The 20,230-nt window shown below is 36.0% G+C and overlaps 1 protein-coding gene across 1 annotated transcript; it reads left to right on the top strand.

The window, feature by feature from the left end:
- Window positions 1-126: 126 nt before the first annotated feature.
- Window positions 127-5,323, top strand: cpb1 (carboxypeptidase B1 (tissue)). The gene is made up of 11 exons (XM_026200913.1): window positions 127-236; window positions 366-441; window positions 1,064-1,188; window positions 1,417-1,516; window positions 1,608-1,709; window positions 1,921-2,025; window positions 2,110-2,220; window positions 2,897-2,987; window positions 3,134-3,336; window positions 3,433-3,517; window positions 5,061-5,323. The coding sequence occupies exons 1-11, from the start codon at window positions 172-174 to the stop codon at window positions 5,246-5,248; spliced, it is 1,251 nt and encodes a 416-aa protein (XP_026056698.1). The 5' UTR covers window positions 127-171; the 3' UTR covers window positions 5,249-5,323.
- The last annotated feature ends 14,907 nt before the right edge of the window (window positions 5,324-20,230 follow it).

Here is a 20,230-nt window from a genome sequence, read left to right as displayed (position 1 = left end):
TTTGTATTTGAAGCTGTTGTGACCTCAAATCATAGCTAAAAATATCTTGAAAAGCGTGTGCAACAGGTGAATTATAAATGATGTTTCTGGAGAAGGTCAGGACTGGGCGGCCTTTGAAGGCCTGGCATTATAAAAAGAGATCTGTGTGGAGAACATGTACATACTTGCAAAATGAAGGTCCTTCTGCTCTTGGGATTGGTGGCTGTTGCTCTCTGTGAGCCAACTAAATTTGTGGGGTAAAATCTTGAATATATTTGAATTGCTTTAACCAGAAAGCTTAAAACATGTGGAGCTAATATCTAAGATGTTATCGTTTATACATGATACAAATATAGATTTGTTTATATATCTCAACGCTTCTCTAGAGATAAGGTCCTCCGTCTGACGCCTGGATCTGAGGAAGATGTGACAATCATCAGGGAAATAGGCCACACAATCAAGGTAAAATTGAAAATGCAAACTCTTATTTAAGATATAAAATAAGGGCTTATTTATTTATTTATTTACTATTTTGTACAGAAGCACTGAGTGGCAAAGTAAAAAAAAAAAAAAAATATATATATATATATATATATATATATATATATATATATATATATATATGTATATATATATATATACAACCATAATAATTTACAATTATAAAAATAGAATTCTTATGTTTTGAAGAATTCTAAAATATATTTTCTCAGAGAGAGAGAGAGAGAGAGAGAGATCCAGTATCCAGACAAAACTGCCAGCTAACAATTATCTTGTTGGACCAATCTTGGCCACCTGATGACACTATCTGTTTATTCTTCGAAGCCATCAGAATTTATGATGTATAGTTATAGAATTATAGAACTGCAAGTTTTTGTAAATATAAATCAAGGAAAACAAAATGCTTAATTACAGCATCTTTCATAAAGTAAATAATTCAATTAAATTAACATACCCCAGGTTATATGATACATACATAAAAATATAAATATATAGCTGTTCTAAACAATGACTGTAGTGATTTGATTTTCATTAAGACACGTCTGCACAGTTTCAGTAAGTGGATACATTGCTCCCTCTGCAGGTGGATTTCTGGAAGCCCGACAGTCCTGACCTGGTGACCGTTGGCATGACTGTTGATATCCATGTTCCTGCAGCCCAGCTCGACATGGTCTTCACCATTTTACAGCAGAGTGGCATGGAAGTGAAGTAAGTATGACATGTACACATGAGTTGCATTAGAATTATAATAATAATAATAATACAGTAATGTGCGGGTGCTCTACCTGACACTTGTATAAATCGATTCAAAATTATTATCTTGATGTATGCATGGTACCCCAAGTTACTGATAAACCTATATTAGATATTATTTCTTTATTGAATTTATTTTGAGCTTGTGTGCCATTTTAAAAAGGGCCATCTTTGTTTTTGCAGGGTCATGTTTGAAAATCTTCAGGAGGCTGTGGAGGCTCAGATGGACGACAAGAGGGCAACAAAGGCCCATGACTACACAAAGTACAACAGCTGGGCGACGGTATGATTACCTGTGCACTCATAATAACCTGCAAATATAGATTTGTTTATCTCCATTCCAGGTGTTTATGTATCTTTATTCTCACCTACAGATTAATGATTGGGTAGTCTCCATAAGCTCTGCCAATGCTGACCTGATCAGCAGACAGGTGATCGGGAACACTTATGAGGGACGTCCCATGCACCTTCTGACGGTAAGTCCCCACAGTACCTCTGCTAGTCACTTAACAAAGCTCTGTATACCCTGGTGAAAATGACATGCACTTGTAAATTTACAGACATTTTCTTTTTTAAAGTATAGTTCCGTTACGTTGTTTAAATATTATATCATAGATATATGGTTGGTTTTGACAATAATTATAAAAAAAAAAAAAAACTATACAATTTTTTTTTCCTTTTCCACAGATTGGGAAGAAGACAGGCTCTGCTAAGCCAGCCATCTTCATGGATTGTGGCTTTCATGCCAGAGAATGGATCACACACGCTTTCTGTCAGTGGTTCATAAATGAGGTACAGGAAAAAATATTTCTTTTTAAACCGATGTCTTTCATTCAAGAGATCTATAAATCTAAACTTTGTTTTACTTATGGTTAGGCTGTGTCCACCTACGGCAGTGACCCTGAGATGACCAACCTTCTGGATAGAATGGACTTCTTTGTTTTGCCTGTCTTCAACATTGATGGCTATGAACACACCTGGACCAATGTACGTTCATACCGTGCTCAGTATGTCCTAGCTATAAAACCCACACTCAGTCCAATGTTTAAACAAACTTAACTGAATTGATGTTTCTTTTGTGTTTCACAAAATGCAATTACATGATCAACAAAAAAGCTATTTGCTGCTCACGCTATACTTTCCCTCATCAAATCATCCACTTTGTGAATGTCATAATGTTTAGTTTTTTTTCTTTGTTGGTTTTTCTTTCTTTTGGCTTCAGATTTTTCTTCTTCAGTTGTACAGGTACTGAAAGTCTCTGTGTTAAAACGCAATATTAAGTGTGTTCCATCATGTATTTTTTGCTATGCGTAGTGTATTTAAAGGTGCCAGCCAATGAGCTTGAGGATTCCCTGCGATGTTTAGTGTAATGAGTTACACTGTTTCGACAAAGCAACCATACATAATTAAATCACTTAATATTGTTGACAATGTAAATTATAAATACATCAACATCTATTACTTCACTGAAATATTTCATATAATCTCTTTCTATCATTTTTAAAATGCAGAGGGAAAAATTAATAATGTCCAAACACATAGTGTGCATCAGCTTAGGAGACATTGTGAATTTTCATCACATACAAAAACCCATCAATATATAATGTGCAATATGTTAAAGAGAGAGAGAGAAAAAAAAAAGGATCTTGTTTTGATCCCACAGGACAGGATGTGGAGAAAGACCCGGTCCAGGAACAGTGGTAGCAGCTGTATCGGTACTGACCCCAACAGAAACTTTGATGCTGGATGGTGCAGTGAGTACTTGCTTCCTATTAAAGCTATTATTAAAATCAACAGCATTTTAGAAATCGAGTGTCCACACCACATTGCTTAACTAGCTTAACCTGCAACCAATCTTGGGAAGTGGTCCTATGTTTGATGTATGCCATTCACTTCCCAGCTGTCGGAGCTTCCAGCAACCCTTGCAGTGAAACCTACTGTGGAAGCAGCATAGAATCTGAGATTGAGTCCAAGAATTTGGCCAACTTCATCCGCTCCAACAAGTCCATCATCAAGGCCTACCTGACCGTTCACTCATATTCCCAGATGCTCCTTTTCCCCTATTCCTACAAATATGGGCTGGCTGCTGATCACTCAGAGCTGGTACGCTTGCACTGAAGCTCACTGCAAAAAATGGCCCGTGTCTTTGAGGTTTCTGACTGATATGAATCTTACAGTATATCTTGTCTTTTTTGGTAGCTGAGTGTGTCTCAAGGAGCTATCGCGGCTCTGCGCTCCCTGTACGGAACCAGATACACTAGCGGCCCTGGTGCTGCGACCATCTGTGAGTATAAAGAGTCCAACATAAGCTCCGGTCCAAAACCAACATCCTTCTAGACATCTATCCTCAGTGTTCTCACTGGAATGGACTGATCTGGAATGCTCTGTAGGCAGCGTCTCACAAGTTGTGGCTCACAGATATTTCCAAAAGAAGCTAACATGTTCCTAAGATAACAATGTATGCTCTAAGTATGTTGTAGTGATTTTTTTATTTATTTATTATTTTTTTTGCTTTTGGATTACAGCAGAAAATATGTTCTGTGACAGCCTGATCTCACGGCAATTCATACATATTTTACAAGGTGGCTAATTTGTACGAATATGTACAACCTGATTTGTACGAATTCATATGGTTTGTGCTAAATCGTACATATTTTACGAGTTGCACAGTTCGTATGAATTTGTACAATTGACCTACAACTAACCTTGCCCCTAAAGCAACCTGTTACTTGGGTCTAGACAAATCGTACAAAATCGCACGAGTGAGATCGTACGAATTCATACGAATTAGCCACCGTGTAAAATACGAACGAATTGGTCGTGAGATAGATTTATGATTCCTACACATTTTGTTCAGCATGATAATTTTACAAAAGAACACAAACTTTTAAGAAAGTTGAAGCCTAAATACAATCGGCAGAAGTTAAGCGTAGGGCTATAAAGTTTTCAAGAATGTGATTTCAAACATAACAAAGCTGTAAAAGTGGACTAGTGTACAGATGAGTTTTACCTGTGTGATATGATGATGCTTTAATGTCCCAATAGCCCCTGCAGTCCAGTTTAGCCATTATGTTAATTATTAGGGATGCACGATATTGGATTTTGGCCGATATTCGATATGCCGATATTTTCAAAATAATTTTAGCCGATACCGATATATATATACAAATTTTTCGCCTGATATATTTAAACTTTAATTTTACTGAAGAGAAATCCATGTATCTCTTCTGTACTGATTCTACCATAAATGTTTCATTTTACAAATGAAGACAGACATTCACACCTGAAAAACAGGTCTTGGTGCTGCTCAGGATGATGGCGCTTAAGATGTGTAATCATATTTGTAGTGTTGAAAGACTGTTGTTTTACACCTCCTCGCATCACTTGTGCTTTACAAATATTGCAAATAGCAACTTTGTTATCTGCTTGACAGATCTGGAAATGCCTCCACACAGTTGACATGTTGTAAGTTTACGTTTTTGGCGCTCAAGCTAAGTTCATGGTCGTCGCGCGCGCACACGCCCCCCTATCGGTTTGGCTCATCGGCAGAAATATTCATATCGGCCGATGGCGATAATGTTCATTTTAAGCTTTTATCGGCTGATACCGATGTTGTGCCGATATTATCGTGCATCCCTATTAATTATACACTAATTATACTGATATATAACATAGTAAAGTATATTTTAAAAATGTAACACCTCTAGCATCGAGTGGTATAGGCCCTAGCATCTGTCCTGTGCTGGCCTGTACCTCAGCCTGGCCAGGACACACTGTTTCTATCAGGGACCATGTGCTGATGTGTTTCGTGACTCTTCTCGTTGCAGACCCTGCTGCTGGTGGCTCTGACGACTGGGCTTATGACCTGGGTGTGAAGTACTCCTACACCTTTGAGCTGCGTGACGAAGGTCGCTATGGATTCCTGCTGCCTGAGTCTCAGATCAAGCCCACTTGTGAGGAGACCATGCTGGCTGTCAAATACATCGCTAGCCATGTGCTCAACAACCTGTACTGAGAGGGAACCGTCTCAAAAAGTTTGGCTGTGGCAAATTACCATGATCAGTAAAGCAATAAAACACAGAAGACTGTTTGTTGATTCATATTTCATACTAAATACACCATAATGGAGACATAAGTTTGATCGAAGCAATTAAATTCAGATGCTATTTATAATATTACATATCTATTGACCATTTGTATCTAAATATAAAGTGGCCCTGAAGAGTATTTGGCCACATGAACACAGTCTGAATGTCATTAGATTACAAGGAACATATATTTAGCATTTTCCATTTTTGGTGAATTAACTAAATAAATTAAATATGAAGATCCATGAACGTCAAAAAAAATATAAATAAATAAATAAGGACGCTGTCCAAATAGATTTTTGTCTCAATTTCTAACAATGCATCTGTTGTTGCAAACATCATTTTGCAAAAATGTTTTGCTTGAAAAAGTTTAATTAAATGGCAATTGTCATATAATGCAACATTATGTTTGTCGGAATGAACGCACAGGATTGTGGGATATCAAAGGCAGTGAAAGAACTCAACCAGATGAAGGGATCTCAGCAGACAGGAAGTGAATCTAACACTAGATTTGAACATGCCTTTATGCATTCATACCTTGAAATGTGTCCTCCAAAACAGCCATGGCAGAGACAGACCTGTTATTACAGTGCTGTGCATTATAACCGATCATACTGATTCTGTTGAGCTTATGAATGCAATGACCAATCAGAGGCATTAAGAGTCATCGCTGAAACATTGGTGTTAGGTTCTGTGTGTGCACTTGCTGACTGAATTCTGCTCTCTGGTGAATTCTCTCATCATAAACAACAAAGTGCAGATGTGTGTACAATGTAAATAAGATATTAATTTCAAAGTGTAAACCGCTTCAGAGATTATAATGGGAGTTTTTGAGACTGCTAAAACTCTGGCTAATTGATGTCAGTGAAATGTTTTTCAATAGCCTGATGTAAATGTTCTTTGCTCTCTTTCTGTACAACTAAAATAGTAACTTACAATGTTTTTATTAAATTCACATTAAATGCAATGTCAGTTGCAGTTTCAGAGTAGTTAGGGTACAAGCAGAGCACAAGTTTCACCACCTGATGTCTCCCTTACAAAACAATCATAACAAAGCAAATGTCGCCCCTGGTGGAAAAGAGCATTTCTGCTGCTGCTTCTGTCTGAAAGCTGCTTTGCTGCTCAGTACCACCCAGAAAATAAATGGCAATTAAGATCCAACTTCTGTGTCAATGGCAAAGCAAAGATGGCTTTTGATGATACTGATTTCATTGGTAATATAATTTATATTTCTTTAATATAATGAATCATTTTAATTGCATTTTTTTTATTATAATTAAACTGATTAAATTGAAGAATTTAAAGAATTGTAGGTAAGCAAATGTTGTTGACTAAAAATGCTTTAATATAAGTTTTTATTTATTTATTTATTTATTTACCACGTTATATATTTAGACATTGGGCAAACATGTTTTTATGTAAGATACATGACTCTAGTGTCATACAGTGGTCCTATAGTATATTATTATTATTATTATTATTATTATTATTATTATTATTGATAATTATTAATTTTAACAAAAGCCATATTTCCTCTGCCAATGTGACAAGCAGCATGGCATTTAGTCTGTATTTAGTCATTTTCAGATTTCTTGTTAAATTACATTTTTCTTCGTTTACCATGGGCCATCTTTTGTCATTGGGCAAACGTCAAGATATGTGATTCTGACGCCATCTCACAAATAATAATAATAGAATTTATTTATAATATATATAATAGCCTTATTTATATAAATACAGAATAACATTAATAATTCATAGAAATAAATACACAATTAATGAATTAATATAACTAATATAAATTTAATATAATAAATTGTTTTATTATGTTTATTATCCACATCCCATTTAATTTGCATAGAAGCAGTTGCAGTAAATTTGCATTGATGAATAAACAAAATTTACTTATGTCAAAGCTAATTAATCTTGAGCATATTGATTTTAAAATATCATATTCAATACTTTGTTAGATAGATACTCGTTCAAAAAGGTAGCTTTAGTTTAACATGTAAAATATGTGGATCCTATAGAAACAGTTTAGAATAGCTTAATTAGTCCAGTGTTATTTTAGTATTAGTTATTTATTTTGCTATTTAATCATGCATTAAATATTTATGTATGATTTTTTTTTTTTTTTTTTTGAGAATGTTTCTGGGTTTCATCAAATTACGTTTTGTCAATAACTTCTGTGAAAACATATTTGGATCTGAGAACATTGTACGGGAGAGAGAGCTAGAGAGAGAGCTTTCCAGGGTGCAGACAGCAGAACGCCAACTGAATTTATGAGAAATCTACAGACGCAAAAAGACTAAAGGTGTAGTAAAATAAAGACCTATATTTTGGACTTTTTTTTCACCACAAGTCTGAAAGACGACATGTTATTGGAAACAAACAGCCCCAAATCTAAAAAATGACCAGTAAAAAAAAAAACGATGTTTTTGCATGTGTCTCACCCATAGACTGTAAAAAAAAGTCTCAAGTGTGGAGCATTAGATAAACATCATACGATTTGTTTCGTCACCTCACTTAAGTGAAAAAAGTCGCCAATCGACTGCATGATTCAATAATGACTTTATTAGAATTGCAATTATACTTTTTTTAAACCATTGCTTTAAATTGCGTTGTTGCCTCGGCTCGTTCGGCCGAAAAATAAGTAAATCGTTACGCAGTTAACCCCTTTTACATTCAGCATCAGAGGAGCATAGTAAATATAATGATTAGCATTTGGTCTGCTCTAGGAGATAACATCGTCATCGAACCTGGTCTGTCTAACACCGAAATACGTTAACGTTAGTACCAAACACTTATTGCACTGCAACAACTCACTAATCAAAAAAATAAGCTATATAAAATATATCAACTTACCGTGTGCTTTCTTTTCATTGGAAAACAGCAGCTCGCTATTCTTGGTCCTCGTTGAGAAGCATCGCGACGCAATCATGATTTATTTACTAGGCTGAAAGATTATGATTTGAATTTGTGAGTGACAGACAAGTAGAAGGGTGGGGGCACACTGGGGGGCCAATCAGTTTTCATGAGGGGCCAGTGCCCCCATGGCCCCTCCCCTGGCTATGCCACTGTATGTATATATATATATATATATATATATATATATATATATATATATATATATATATATATATATATATATTCCAGCTGAATATGTTAAACAAATGTTTCTTATTTATCTCTCTCTGTCTCTCGCTCTCTCTTTCTCTAGAGTTGAAGCCTACAGCCATTCTATCCATGCAGCAACTGATGGAGAAGGGGTTCACTTTGGTGCTGTTGTGATGTTGTCACAAAAATGACATATATATACAGTACAGACCAAGATTTTGGGCACACCTTCTCATTCAAAGAGTTTTCTTTATTTTCATGACTATGAAAATTGTAGATTCACACTGAAGGCATCAAAACTATGAATTAACACATGTGGAATTATATATGGAATTATATACATAACAAAAAAGTGTGAAACAACTGAAAATATGTCATATTGTAGGTTCTTATAAGTAGCCACCTTTTGCTTTGATTACTGCTTTGCACACTCTTGGCATTCTCTTGATGAGCTTCAAGAGGTAGTCACCTGAAATGGTCTTCCAACAGTCTTGAAGGAGTTCCCTGAGAGATGCTTAGCACTTGTTGGCCCTTTTGCCTTCTGTCTGCGGTCCAGATCACCCCTAAACCATCTCGACTGGGTTCAGGTCCGGTGACTGTGGAGGCCATGTCATCTGGCGCAGCACCCCATCACTATCCTTCTTGGTCAAATAGACCTTGATGCCTTCAGTGTGACTCTACAATTTTCATAGTCATGAAAATAAAGAAAACTCTTTGAATGAGAAGGTGTGTCCAAACTTTTGCGCTGAACTATAATATATGTATATATGTATATAAATAAACATTCTTGAATCATTCTTGTGTCTTGTCTTGCCTCTCAACAACTTTTAAAATATTGGCAGTAATTTAGTGACTCCATACGCTGATTCCAACTTTAACTTACCTGATAATGAGCTAATTCACCTTAAGGAAGTGAATCAATATACTGTATAATTCAAGAGACAATTCAAGACTTTTAAGGTTCTTCATTTTTTACAATTATTTTAACATCAATTTTACAAAATTTATATTTCATTTATATTTTGTGTAAATTCATGTTTAATTTTAAAATTGTGACTCAAAGCACACTTAGTAATTTAACTCTGCTGCATTTTGAATCAAAAATCACATTTAAAAACATGCTACTGAGATTAATATATTGATGCTATATACAAAGTAACGTGACTGCAAACTAAACCAACAGGATACTAGAACTGCGTTCCTGAAACTGCAGCCATCGCTATATTGGCCAGTACAGTAGGTGGCGCTGTCAGGAAAAACTAGGGTCCTAGAACTGCGGTCCAGATCTACGGTCCTGAATCTGCAGCCTCCGGTTGTGCAGGAACATACTATTGGGAGAGAGTAGCTAGCTACACTAGCAGACAACACAGTGTTCATGATTTCAGGAGCTGACCAACAATAAACACATGAATAATTAAAGTTTTATAGTAAGTATATTGAAAACCACTTTGTGGTCACAATGGCTTAGTTATAGTTACCATGTTTTTTGGTTTTATTTGTAGTACAATTTCGTAAGGCCTACAAATGACACTTTGGTTAGCTCTGCCTAAAACATTAAATAACCAATTCAAACTCTTGCCATTCTCAACTCAAGATAAGTAGACCAGCTTTTCTGCTGTTTTCCAGTGTAAATCTATGGGCACTGTACGCATTTAAATTATGCTGTTTAAGATTAATAGGACAAAGTAACCCAATGTATATATTATTCAATCTCTCAATTCCAGTTTACAAGAGTTGTAAGAGTTAGCTTAAATAATACAATACAGTGTTTTGATTTAATTTTGATTTACGTTTATAGCTTTTAATGTGTTTATATGCTAATAATTGTATTGATGGAAATATTAAATGATTTATTGAAATTTCAAGTTTGTTTAGTAATTAGAGGTGATTTCTTAAATACAGTTCTGAGAACATTCTCTTTCAGCTGAGGAGGCTGATGGAGTAAAAGAGCTTGAAACGTGAAATGTGTTCAACTTGGTCACACTAATAGAAACAATGGAAATATATACAATGTACAATGTATATATATATATATATATAGCTCAGAATTTATGAGTTGCACGACCACAGCCTGTTCTCAAAAACAACTTCTTAAGACTTAATTTCAGATAAAAGCATCAACTGTAACCATAAGAGTAAAGCAAAACACTAAAACACAACTTTTTCTTTTTTGTCCAAAGTTCAAATTTGATTCTCATTTGTTTGCTGGTGAGACGTTTTCAGTTCCTGTTGCAAGCGTAACTGGTTTGTTCAAGTGTTTACTATACTCTTGTTTAACTAGTTTGAATGTAAATGTGTGCCATGCTAACCTCTGACCAGTAGGTGGCACAATAAGCCAATAAACCAACTAGCAGTCTCCACAATTCATTGATTTTCAGACAGCCATGACTCAACATGTTGCTGTTTGTTCATTTCAGTTGCAGCACATTCATATTTGATGCGTGGCATTTTAGAACTCATTTCTGTAGTCATTAGTAATACTGCTCTGACTTGCACCTGACCTCTAACAGGTATGATAGAATAGCACATATAGATCACCGAAATTCTTCCCTGGGCCATCTATCTATTAGATATTTATGCTTTCTGGAGCAGTGCCCACACAGAGTACTGTAGTAGCAGCTGACGCAAGACAGAGAAAAACTGCTCTGCAGGTGCTAACCGGTTCACATGGAAGAAAGGCGATTTCTTTAAAATAAAATTAAATAAAATTAAATTAATAAAAATAATGAAAGGTAATTGTAACTTTTTCGTCTCTAAATTCTGACATTTATGTTAACTTTTTTAAAATATAATTTATCGCACAATTCCGTTTTTTCATAATTTATTAAACACACTCAAGGTGTCATTATGGGAAAATCAAATAGTAACAAGGACTAAATAAATTAATAACTACAACATTAAATGTTCTGACTATTCTTCTCAAAATTGTGAATTCATTTCTCGTAACTCAGACTCAGAGAATTGTGACTAGTTTCACAATTCTGAGAAAAACACACACACATGCACGCACACACACACACACACACACACACACACAAATATATATATATATATATATATATATATATATATATATATATATATATATAGAGAGAGAGAGAGAGAGAGAGAGAGAGAGAGAGAGAGAGAGCAAGCTTATAGAATAATGGCACCCAAGTAAAGTTTGTGAACTTTTTTAGGCTCTGATTGAAGTGGATAAATAGCATTTTTTCTTCTTGTTTTTCTTTAACTTTTTCATTTTCAGAGCCGGTGGTTTCTAAAACACTCCTGATTAGTGATAAACCGGGCTAAATAATCTGTACATAAGCCCTTGGCTGCTTTGGTTGGCCTGTGAATGCAGTCCTCAGTGGTTTGTGAGGTCAAGCTGTTTATAAAGCTTGGATCCACTCTGGAGAGCTGCACTCATTCTCCCAGTTCACCCGCTTAATTCCCAGAGAACCTAGATATCACACTACGTTCATTTAGAAAGGACAGTAAAAGGAGAGGAAACTATTGTATTTATTTATTTTATGTATTATTATTATTGTTGTTGTTGTTGTTGTTGTTGTTGTTGCTGTTGCATGTGTGCTATCCTTAGCAATTTTTTTTTTCTATTCCTGTTCCTATTTTTTTTTTCCTATTTCCTATTTCCTATTCTTATTCCTATTTAATACCATGGAATGGCAATATAATGAAACAAACACATGTAGTTCTGTTTAGTACCACTAGCTTGAAATGTTAAATGTCTGTTTTGTAAATTTAAAGGATTATTGATATCATTAAGAATGATTTTAGAAATGTATTTATTTAAATTAAAGAGCCAGTAAGATGAAAATTCTAAGCTTCCTATCACTGTTTAGAAGTCCTGTACATTAGGTTTAAATCCATCCAAGGTTAAAAAACATTGTCATTTTGTCAAAATATCATTTTAAAATTACCTCAATTCTCAGAGATCCCCAAACGGTTCACGCGAAGCTGTTCAAAAGATTCAGTTTCCTTAAACCCCACCTTTCGGTAGCATACTGTGTTCTGATTGGTCAACTGACATAGTCAGTTTTGATTGGTTGTTCCGCACACACCTCCACGGTAAACTATGCGTTGGCATCTGTTTGGGGTGAATTATGTCTTATTCCTCTCACCGCGAAGCAAACAGTAAAATAAAAAACTTGAACAGTCTCGCTGCTTTTTCTTCTGTGTGGGTGTATTCAAGCCACGCGCTTCAGTTTGAATCTGAATAGCGCGTTCAGCGCCGAGGTGTGGTCACGAAGGGAGACATGAAAAACAGATATCACGTTGTTATCATATGGATTACTTTATCACAGAATATCTGGAAGCAGCACTTGTTTAGTTTTAAAGTAGACATGTCGAGCTTTCTATAGATATCTCTCTCATGTCTCTTCGTTGAGTATTCACGGAGTTACACTTCATTTTAATGACGTGTTTGTACATGACGATCAGCGCAGAGAAAGGCTGCAGACAGCACACATACTGATAAGACGCTCGGGAGAAAACAAACACATAACTTCATAATCATACTTTGCGTTGTGATTCGGAGATGCTTGTTGGTCTAAATAAAGTTGGTAATGAACCCTCTTTTATGCCCAAATGCTTTGAAAATCCCGCTGTACTCACCGAGATTAGAAAAGCAGTCATCAGTGAAATGTTGTGAACACAACAAAAGGGATTTGTTGTACTGCTCTGGTATTGTGGTGAAAATGAATTTTAGCCATTGGTTCTTCTGATTTTCATTCTTTGGCAGTGAAAATAAAACAAACTTGCCTTTACAATTAAAAACACACTGTCTCCTCGACATGATGCTATCACACCAACCAGAGCGTCTGTGTGTGTGTGTGGGGGGGGGGGGGGGGGGGCAGCTCAGAGTTCCGTTTCTCTCAAGACGGTAGGCGGAGATTATTATGCAAAGTGTTCCTAGTGACGTACATAGAGATGGGCAAAAGATTTGAAATCTATAACGACTCGTTTCAGCGATTCAGAGTCGACTCCTTACTTTAGAAGCCAATAACTTTATAAATCGTGTACTTTTTGGTTTAATTATTTGCACATTGTTTACACTGATGGACAGCTACATCATACACTGTAATACAAGTAATTTTTGATTTCCCATCTGTGTGGCTCTTTAATGCTTTGGTGAAACACTTTTTAGGTGATGCATGCTAAGGATCTAGTCTGCATGTTTTAATGGTCTTTTTATTCAGACAGGTGGCACAGTTGTTTTCCCCCAGCTGTGCTGACTAAAGGTATGATGGGAAATAAGTTGCTTATGACGCAACATACAATTCTTTGGTGTGTGATGTTTTGTTCTTGTGTATGTATATATTTTCAAACACTCCGATATTGCAGTCTTCTATTGGAGAGGTGATTGTTGCCAAAAATAATAAAAATAAAATACAATCTATTATGTGTCTTTTTATTAAACTAAAAATAGATAGAAAACACTTCTATGACATGAAATTCAATGATAAGTTTGGATGTCTTGTTCGTCATATTTATTTCCATTTAAAAGCTACTGAATTAACATCATTTTTAACATGGCTTATCCAACCATATTTAATATTATATTAACGTTTTGAGTCTTTTGAATTTTATGTTATGTAATACTTTATTATTTTAATCTGGTTTGAGAAAAAAATTCTCAATAAATAAATGAAATAAAAAAAAAAATCAATTTTCAAACCAGCATTGCCAAAGGGTAATATGTAAACACATTTTTGTTTATTTTTTAAACATAATTTCAACTAATTAACTAAATACACAAACAAACAAACACACAATTGCCTCATACCTCCTAACCCTTGCTAAAAAACCACGTCTGATTACCCAAAATGTTTGATTAATGAACATCCAAGGCACATTTCTATTGTCACAGATTGACACGGGCCTCATTGTAGCTGTTTTTCCTGCAATAATCTTCTACACAGCGACAGACTCCCATTCCAGGATTCTATTGCTATCTCTTTTTATTCCTCCAGCAACCCCCCTCAGTCTCTCTCCCCTCTCCTCCAGCAGCAGCTCAGTGGGCAATGACAGCTATTACGGGCCTCATTAGTGTGTTACAGTGGCAGAGAGGTTCAGCGGAGGGGGCCAGAGCCAACGTCAGCTCCCCAGCTGTCAGGTCCCGAGACATGGGGAATAAAGCTCACCTCTTCCCAGCACCACTTCATCAGAGCTCCAAACTGTGGGCCAGGCTTCCTCCTGGCTAATGAGAATGTGCAGGAAAGTTGATTTCATACATTTTGGACCCAGAGCAGGGGGGAAACATTGCTGAGGCCGCCACAGAGCAACAAAACATCATCTGGAAATGCGGTGGAAAAAGCTGCCTGACAAATTTAAAATCCATTCCGGTCTATTATTTATATCTTGCTCTCACCTTGCCTAATGCACTTATTTATTTGTCTTGAAGCTTCAACTTTTAGAGAACATTTCTCAGTGCTATGTCCAATAAACTTGGTTTGAATCCTTGACATTTTGGCACAGGCGTTCGTGGCACAAACATTTCATTGTATGAGGGATAATCCATTCTTACCTCGCTAACTGTACAGCTGTTACAGCCTAATGAAATCACGCTGTACGCAGAAAACTTAATTGCCTTCTGTTAACCGCTGACAGACTGCGCACAAGCCATTTTTAAACTTGAGACAGGAGGTTTCACAACACCTCAGATATTGTCAAAAAGAAGAATGTTCCGGATTCAATATAAGTGGAAGTGGAAAACACACACACATACACACACACACACACACACACACACATCTATGAAATGTTAATTTATAAATAATATTGGATTTTTGGGAAGTAGCACCAACTTTCCACCTTGGAAAAAAAAAAAAGAAAAGAAAAAAAGTATGTATAATAATAATATTATTATTAATAACAATAATAATAAAAGTGTCACTGACAAGTATGCTTCCAAATTAAGAAGTCTACTGAGTGTAATTAAATGTAATAAAAATAGGGTGTACAATGTGTTAACAATGAAGTATGTAACATAACAAAAAAAGAAAAATAAATAAAAGAAAATTCATTTAAACCATTATTAATTGTTAAACCTTTAGAAAGAATAATGCATTAAAACAAATGCATTAACAAAATTTTAAATATTCTGATGCATTTTAACTTTGGTTACAATTACGTGTGAAAAAATATAATCCATTACAAAATACATTGTGAATACATTTATAATGCACTACATAAAAGCTTTAAAGGTGCTGTATGTAGGATTGACACAGAGTGGTTGAACTAGGTATTGCAGTCCAAATTCCAAATATTGGAGTGGGGTCTTTTTCCACCTGGCCCCTCTTCTTCAGACTTGACTTGACGCAGGTTGCCAGATTGACGACACCAACAGGAACACACGTACTTGATGATAAATTATATTAAATATGCTGTGTTTTTGACAACTGGCAACCCGGAGTGCTGAAATACTATTGGGTAAACTGACAGTTTACACACATTTTCATAGGATAATAACTGACTTTAGCATTGTTTTACAGATGAACAAGTATGTTAACTTAGCTTCTTATATATCTGTAAAAATATTATGGTATGTCTTTATGCTTTAGTAGAGTCAAAAACTTACATACAGTACCTTTAAGTAAAGGTAGCCAAAAAGTATCTTCTGCTATTGCTCCAAAAAAATAAATAAATAAAATAGCCCCACACCATTGGTTGAGTTGTTGCTGTGTCAGGCAGGTAAGGATGATCAAACAAAACTGTTTTGAAAGCACCACAGTGTTTACACTTTTTTTTTTTCTTCAGTATCTCAGTCTTTAAATGGTTTACTTATACTTGTCTCTGTTTTTTAAGCCGGGATAGGAGAACGTAATGAAATAATTAGCCACAGTGCCTTTTAAAACTAGTAATCTATGGATTATAGAACTGGCATGAGCCCTTGAGTCAAGGCTGAAGAGACAAGGAACGACTTCATCATGGCAGAGAGAACTCCCTCTCCCCCCCAGCCTCCCGCTTCCATCTGCCGACGCTTCTGTTTGAAAGTATGACGGATGGGGCTCGTAAATGTGTTTCGGTTATACGCGGAGCTCTCAGTTGGGCTGTATTTCAGAACCCCATCCGGTAGAGTCCCAGCATGGCTTTAAGAAGAATGTGACTATTTCCTCTCTGGAAAAACGCCAGAGCCATCCATCAGGAGGGAACCTTTCCACAAGACGACGATTCACGCGTTGTACTCCTTTCTTGTTTCTTGTCCTTTCTTGATCCTTCTCCCTTCCCTACTTTAACGTCAAACTTCCCATACGTTAAACGCATTTGCTGTGACAGGTCTTTGGCACGATGAGAGGTTGCAGGAGCATGTGAAGTGTGTGTAAGTGTGTTTCAGTGTGTATTTAGAGTCATCTCCTCGGGGAGGGGGAGAGCTGTTGATATAACTCAAAACCATGGCCAGGCAGTATCTGCTAACTGTATTAAGCGGAGCTTCCAGAGCACCCATCCCCCTCCATTCGCCAGCTTCACGGCTCGGCCAATCCTAGTGAGCCATCAATCTGAATTTAGCCACCAGGGTCTGCCATGGAGCGCAACAAGCTGTCTCAGGTTCCCCCCGCGATTCCCTGCAGGAACCCATGCAGAAACTCCAGCAGGAAAAAACATCCATCCATGGTTTAAAGATTGAGCAGATGCGAGATATTCAGTCAGGTTTCCCAGAACAACATGACAGGCCTCAGTCTCCTGCTTGTAAATCACGGCCACGTCAGCATGGACCAAACTGTTTGCATGCCAGAGGGGCCTGAACGTAAGCCTGGTTAAACCAAACACACACCGAGACTCTCACAGCCTGGAAGTGTCTTCAGACAAGAGTTGAAATATATGCAGCTGGCACAGACAGGGAGAGGAAGCTTCCTCGCGTTCACTTTCCAAGCCATCACCACGCAAGTAACAAAGTGCATTTGACAGTGGACAGAAGCATGGAAGTTTTAGCTCAGCATCTGTTGGCATCTAACTAACATTAACTTAAACGTGATGTCCAACTTGAATAAGGTCCATTGTGTTGTTGTGCATGCAACATTCATAAATCAGTCATGTCTCAGTCATGGTTCTTGACCTGCTAACACATCAACCACAAGTCATTCATTTAGTCACTTTCTCTTCAACTATGAATCTTGCATTCCTCCACCAGGAGGAAGCATTTCACCACTCTGTGCGTCTGTTGCATCTGTGTTGAGTTCACCATCGAAGTCCTTGTGAACAGGGTGGAAAGACAACATATAGCGATCCATCAACCCTTCTTGCAGAACATCCCAGCTTTGTTTCATGAATGAAAGCCGTTTATTTAAACAGACGCGTGTTAAGACGTTTGCCGCTTTGACATTCATTTGAAGACTAACTTGTTTCTGGGTTGAATTAGTTTTGTAAAAGGCAAGGTTTTGTTTACGTCCCAACAGGTTGGTCGAGTCGGCTTCCTGTTTGAGATGCAGGACTCTACCGCTCGCCGCGGAGTTCATTCGATGTGAAGGTTTATTCTGAATCCCTGTGGCAGGCTACTAGCTGGCCTCAAGCAAATCAATATATTCAATCAAAAGATCTCCCACGAGGAAGCTGGATGAGCGAGAAAGTTGAGGAAGGGGGCACGGTTTGTTTTTTGTATTATTAATCACCTGCTGGCAATAACAATCTTAAAATGATCCGCTACATGTGTTTGGAATCCTTGAGAAGATCAGTCATGATTTATCAGATTGACACAGGATAAGGCGATGTGTGTTTACTTGTGGCACCTAACTAAGCAATAAAGTATTCATAGCTTAGTGATTCACCCTAATTCTTCTTGTTCATATTTTACATTTCCTGTCTAATATAGACTACCACTCACATACATTCAAAAGTTCTTCCAGTTTTGTGGGCATTCACACAAAGAAATTAGTCATGTTTTCATATGGCTATATTGCGCAGAACACTGAGAGGCCACACAGTGTCATTTTAATTTTAAGAAGTGTTTTATCAACATTTCAATGTTGCATCAACTACTGATGAACACCTTTTTTTTAATTTTTTTTTACATTTCAAAGTCAACATGAATTGCCTTTTGCTATCTATTTTACTTCTGTATTCAAACATGTTTGGAAGTGAAAACAGATATTCAGTAAGATAAAATATAGGTTGGAAATTTGAAAAGTACGTATTGTGTACCATAATGAATTACAAAATGCTAAAAACAGATATTTTAAAATAGCTACCTTTTAATAGTTTAGTCTTTTTTTTCATTCATATTAGAAAGTTAATTTTCAAATAATAGTTCATGAGTTAATCCTGAAAATGTATTATTTTTTATGTATTTATTTGGTTTTATTTATTTATATTGTATGTGTGCATTTCCACCAAAAATAATAATTTTTCTATTATTAAATATATTATATATTCAAATATATTCAAATATATTAAAATACAAAAAGGTCATTTTTAATTAGCAAATTTGTATGTATTTTCTAAGTAAATAAGTGCAGTATTGGTGAGTTTAAGAGACTTAATTCTATAACATGAAAAATCTGAATTACCCAAATAATATTGTAACTGCAGTTCATTCACGAACCCCAGTTTGGCAAATGTTGACAATGTAATGTTGAATGCACTTCATGATGTAAATATATATATATATATATATATATATATATATATATATATATATATATATATATATATATATATATGTATGTATGTATGTATGTATGTTTGTATGTATATATATATATATATATATATATATATATATATATATATATATATATATATATATATATAAAATGTGTGATGGATTACATTGCTAACTACAAACTTTTAGCCGTTTAGCTGGATTGTCAGATGGTCTCCAAAAATGTAACAAAAATCCCTCTAAAACCAACCAGTAGCAGTCTGTGCTTGTTTAAGAGTTTCTTTCTTCAGATCTTTTAATTTACTTGTCAGAGCGGACACAATGGAGTGTGCTTGACAGTGATGTGATAACATCAATCCAGTAGGGCTAAAATGCAATTAACATTTGCTGAAGAATCACAGAATCACACATGGTTTCTTTCAGAAAGATATTGGGCCAATGTTGTTGTGCGTGAAACAAATTATACAATACTGTCATAAAGTTTGGTAATGGCAAGCCAAAATCTTTGAGCATCCTGAATCAAGTGTGTTAGATGTTCCAAACCTCGGATGACTCTAGAGCAAGCTAGATTTTGCAATCAGATTCATGTTCATAGTTTTATAATCCTTTTCTTCTTTGTATGGTAGGTTTCTGTCTGCTCTGGCCGTCGGCCCACAGTGATGCAACAGTTGGAGCACGTACAAGTCAATCAACAGCAAACATGAGGGAGAGACCAGTGCTGTGGGTTTGGCGAGACTAATTGTGAACTAAAATAAACATGTCACTTACACCTTTCACATCGTCACGCATTTATTGAAAACCAGACAGGGTGTGTGTGGGTCTATGATGCCAAGTAGATGACAAGCATGTGTTTGTGTCTAAGGGTTGTATTTGTTTATATATAATATGGATTTCTTTATTAAAATGTGGGTGTAAATAAAAGCTGTGCCCCGAGGCAGGTTTTTAATTGGATTTGAGATAGAGAATGTTAGTAATAAGATAAAGATGTGCTTCTAAAAATATCTAAAACTGTTTAAAACTGTATTAAATATATATTACAGTATATATACAGTACAGACCAAAAGTTTGGACACACTGTCTCATTCAAAGAGTTTTCTTTATTTTCATGACTATGAAAATTGTAGAGTCACACTGAAGGCATCAAGGGCTATTTGACCAAGAAGGAGAGTGATGGGGTGCTGCGCCAGATGACCTGGCC

This window comes from Carassius auratus, chromosome 24, assembly GCF_003368295.1.
Source record: "Carassius auratus strain Wakin chromosome 24, ASM336829v1, whole genome shotgun sequence".
In the NCBI taxonomy this organism is placed as follows: Eukaryota; Metazoa; Chordata; class Actinopteri; order Cypriniformes; family Cyprinidae; genus Carassius; species Carassius auratus.
This window is presented reverse-complemented; position numbering and strand designations above follow the sequence as displayed.

What these genes read in the sequence shown, in the direction of transcription:
- cpb1 (XM_026200913.1), top strand. Translation starts at nt 172, where the DNA reads ATGAAGGTCCTTCTGCTCTTGGGATTGGTGGCTGTTGCTCTCTGTGAG. An exon ending in GAGCCAACTAAATTTGTGGG is followed by an intron (nt 237 to 365) that starts GTAAAATCTTGA and finishes ACGCTTCTCTAG; the next exon opens with AGATAAGGTCCTCCGTCTGA. An exon ending in ATGAACACACCTGGACCAAT is followed by an intron (nt 2,221 to 2,896) that starts GTACGTTCATAC and finishes TTGATCCCACAG; the next exon opens with GACAGGATGTGGAGAAAGAC.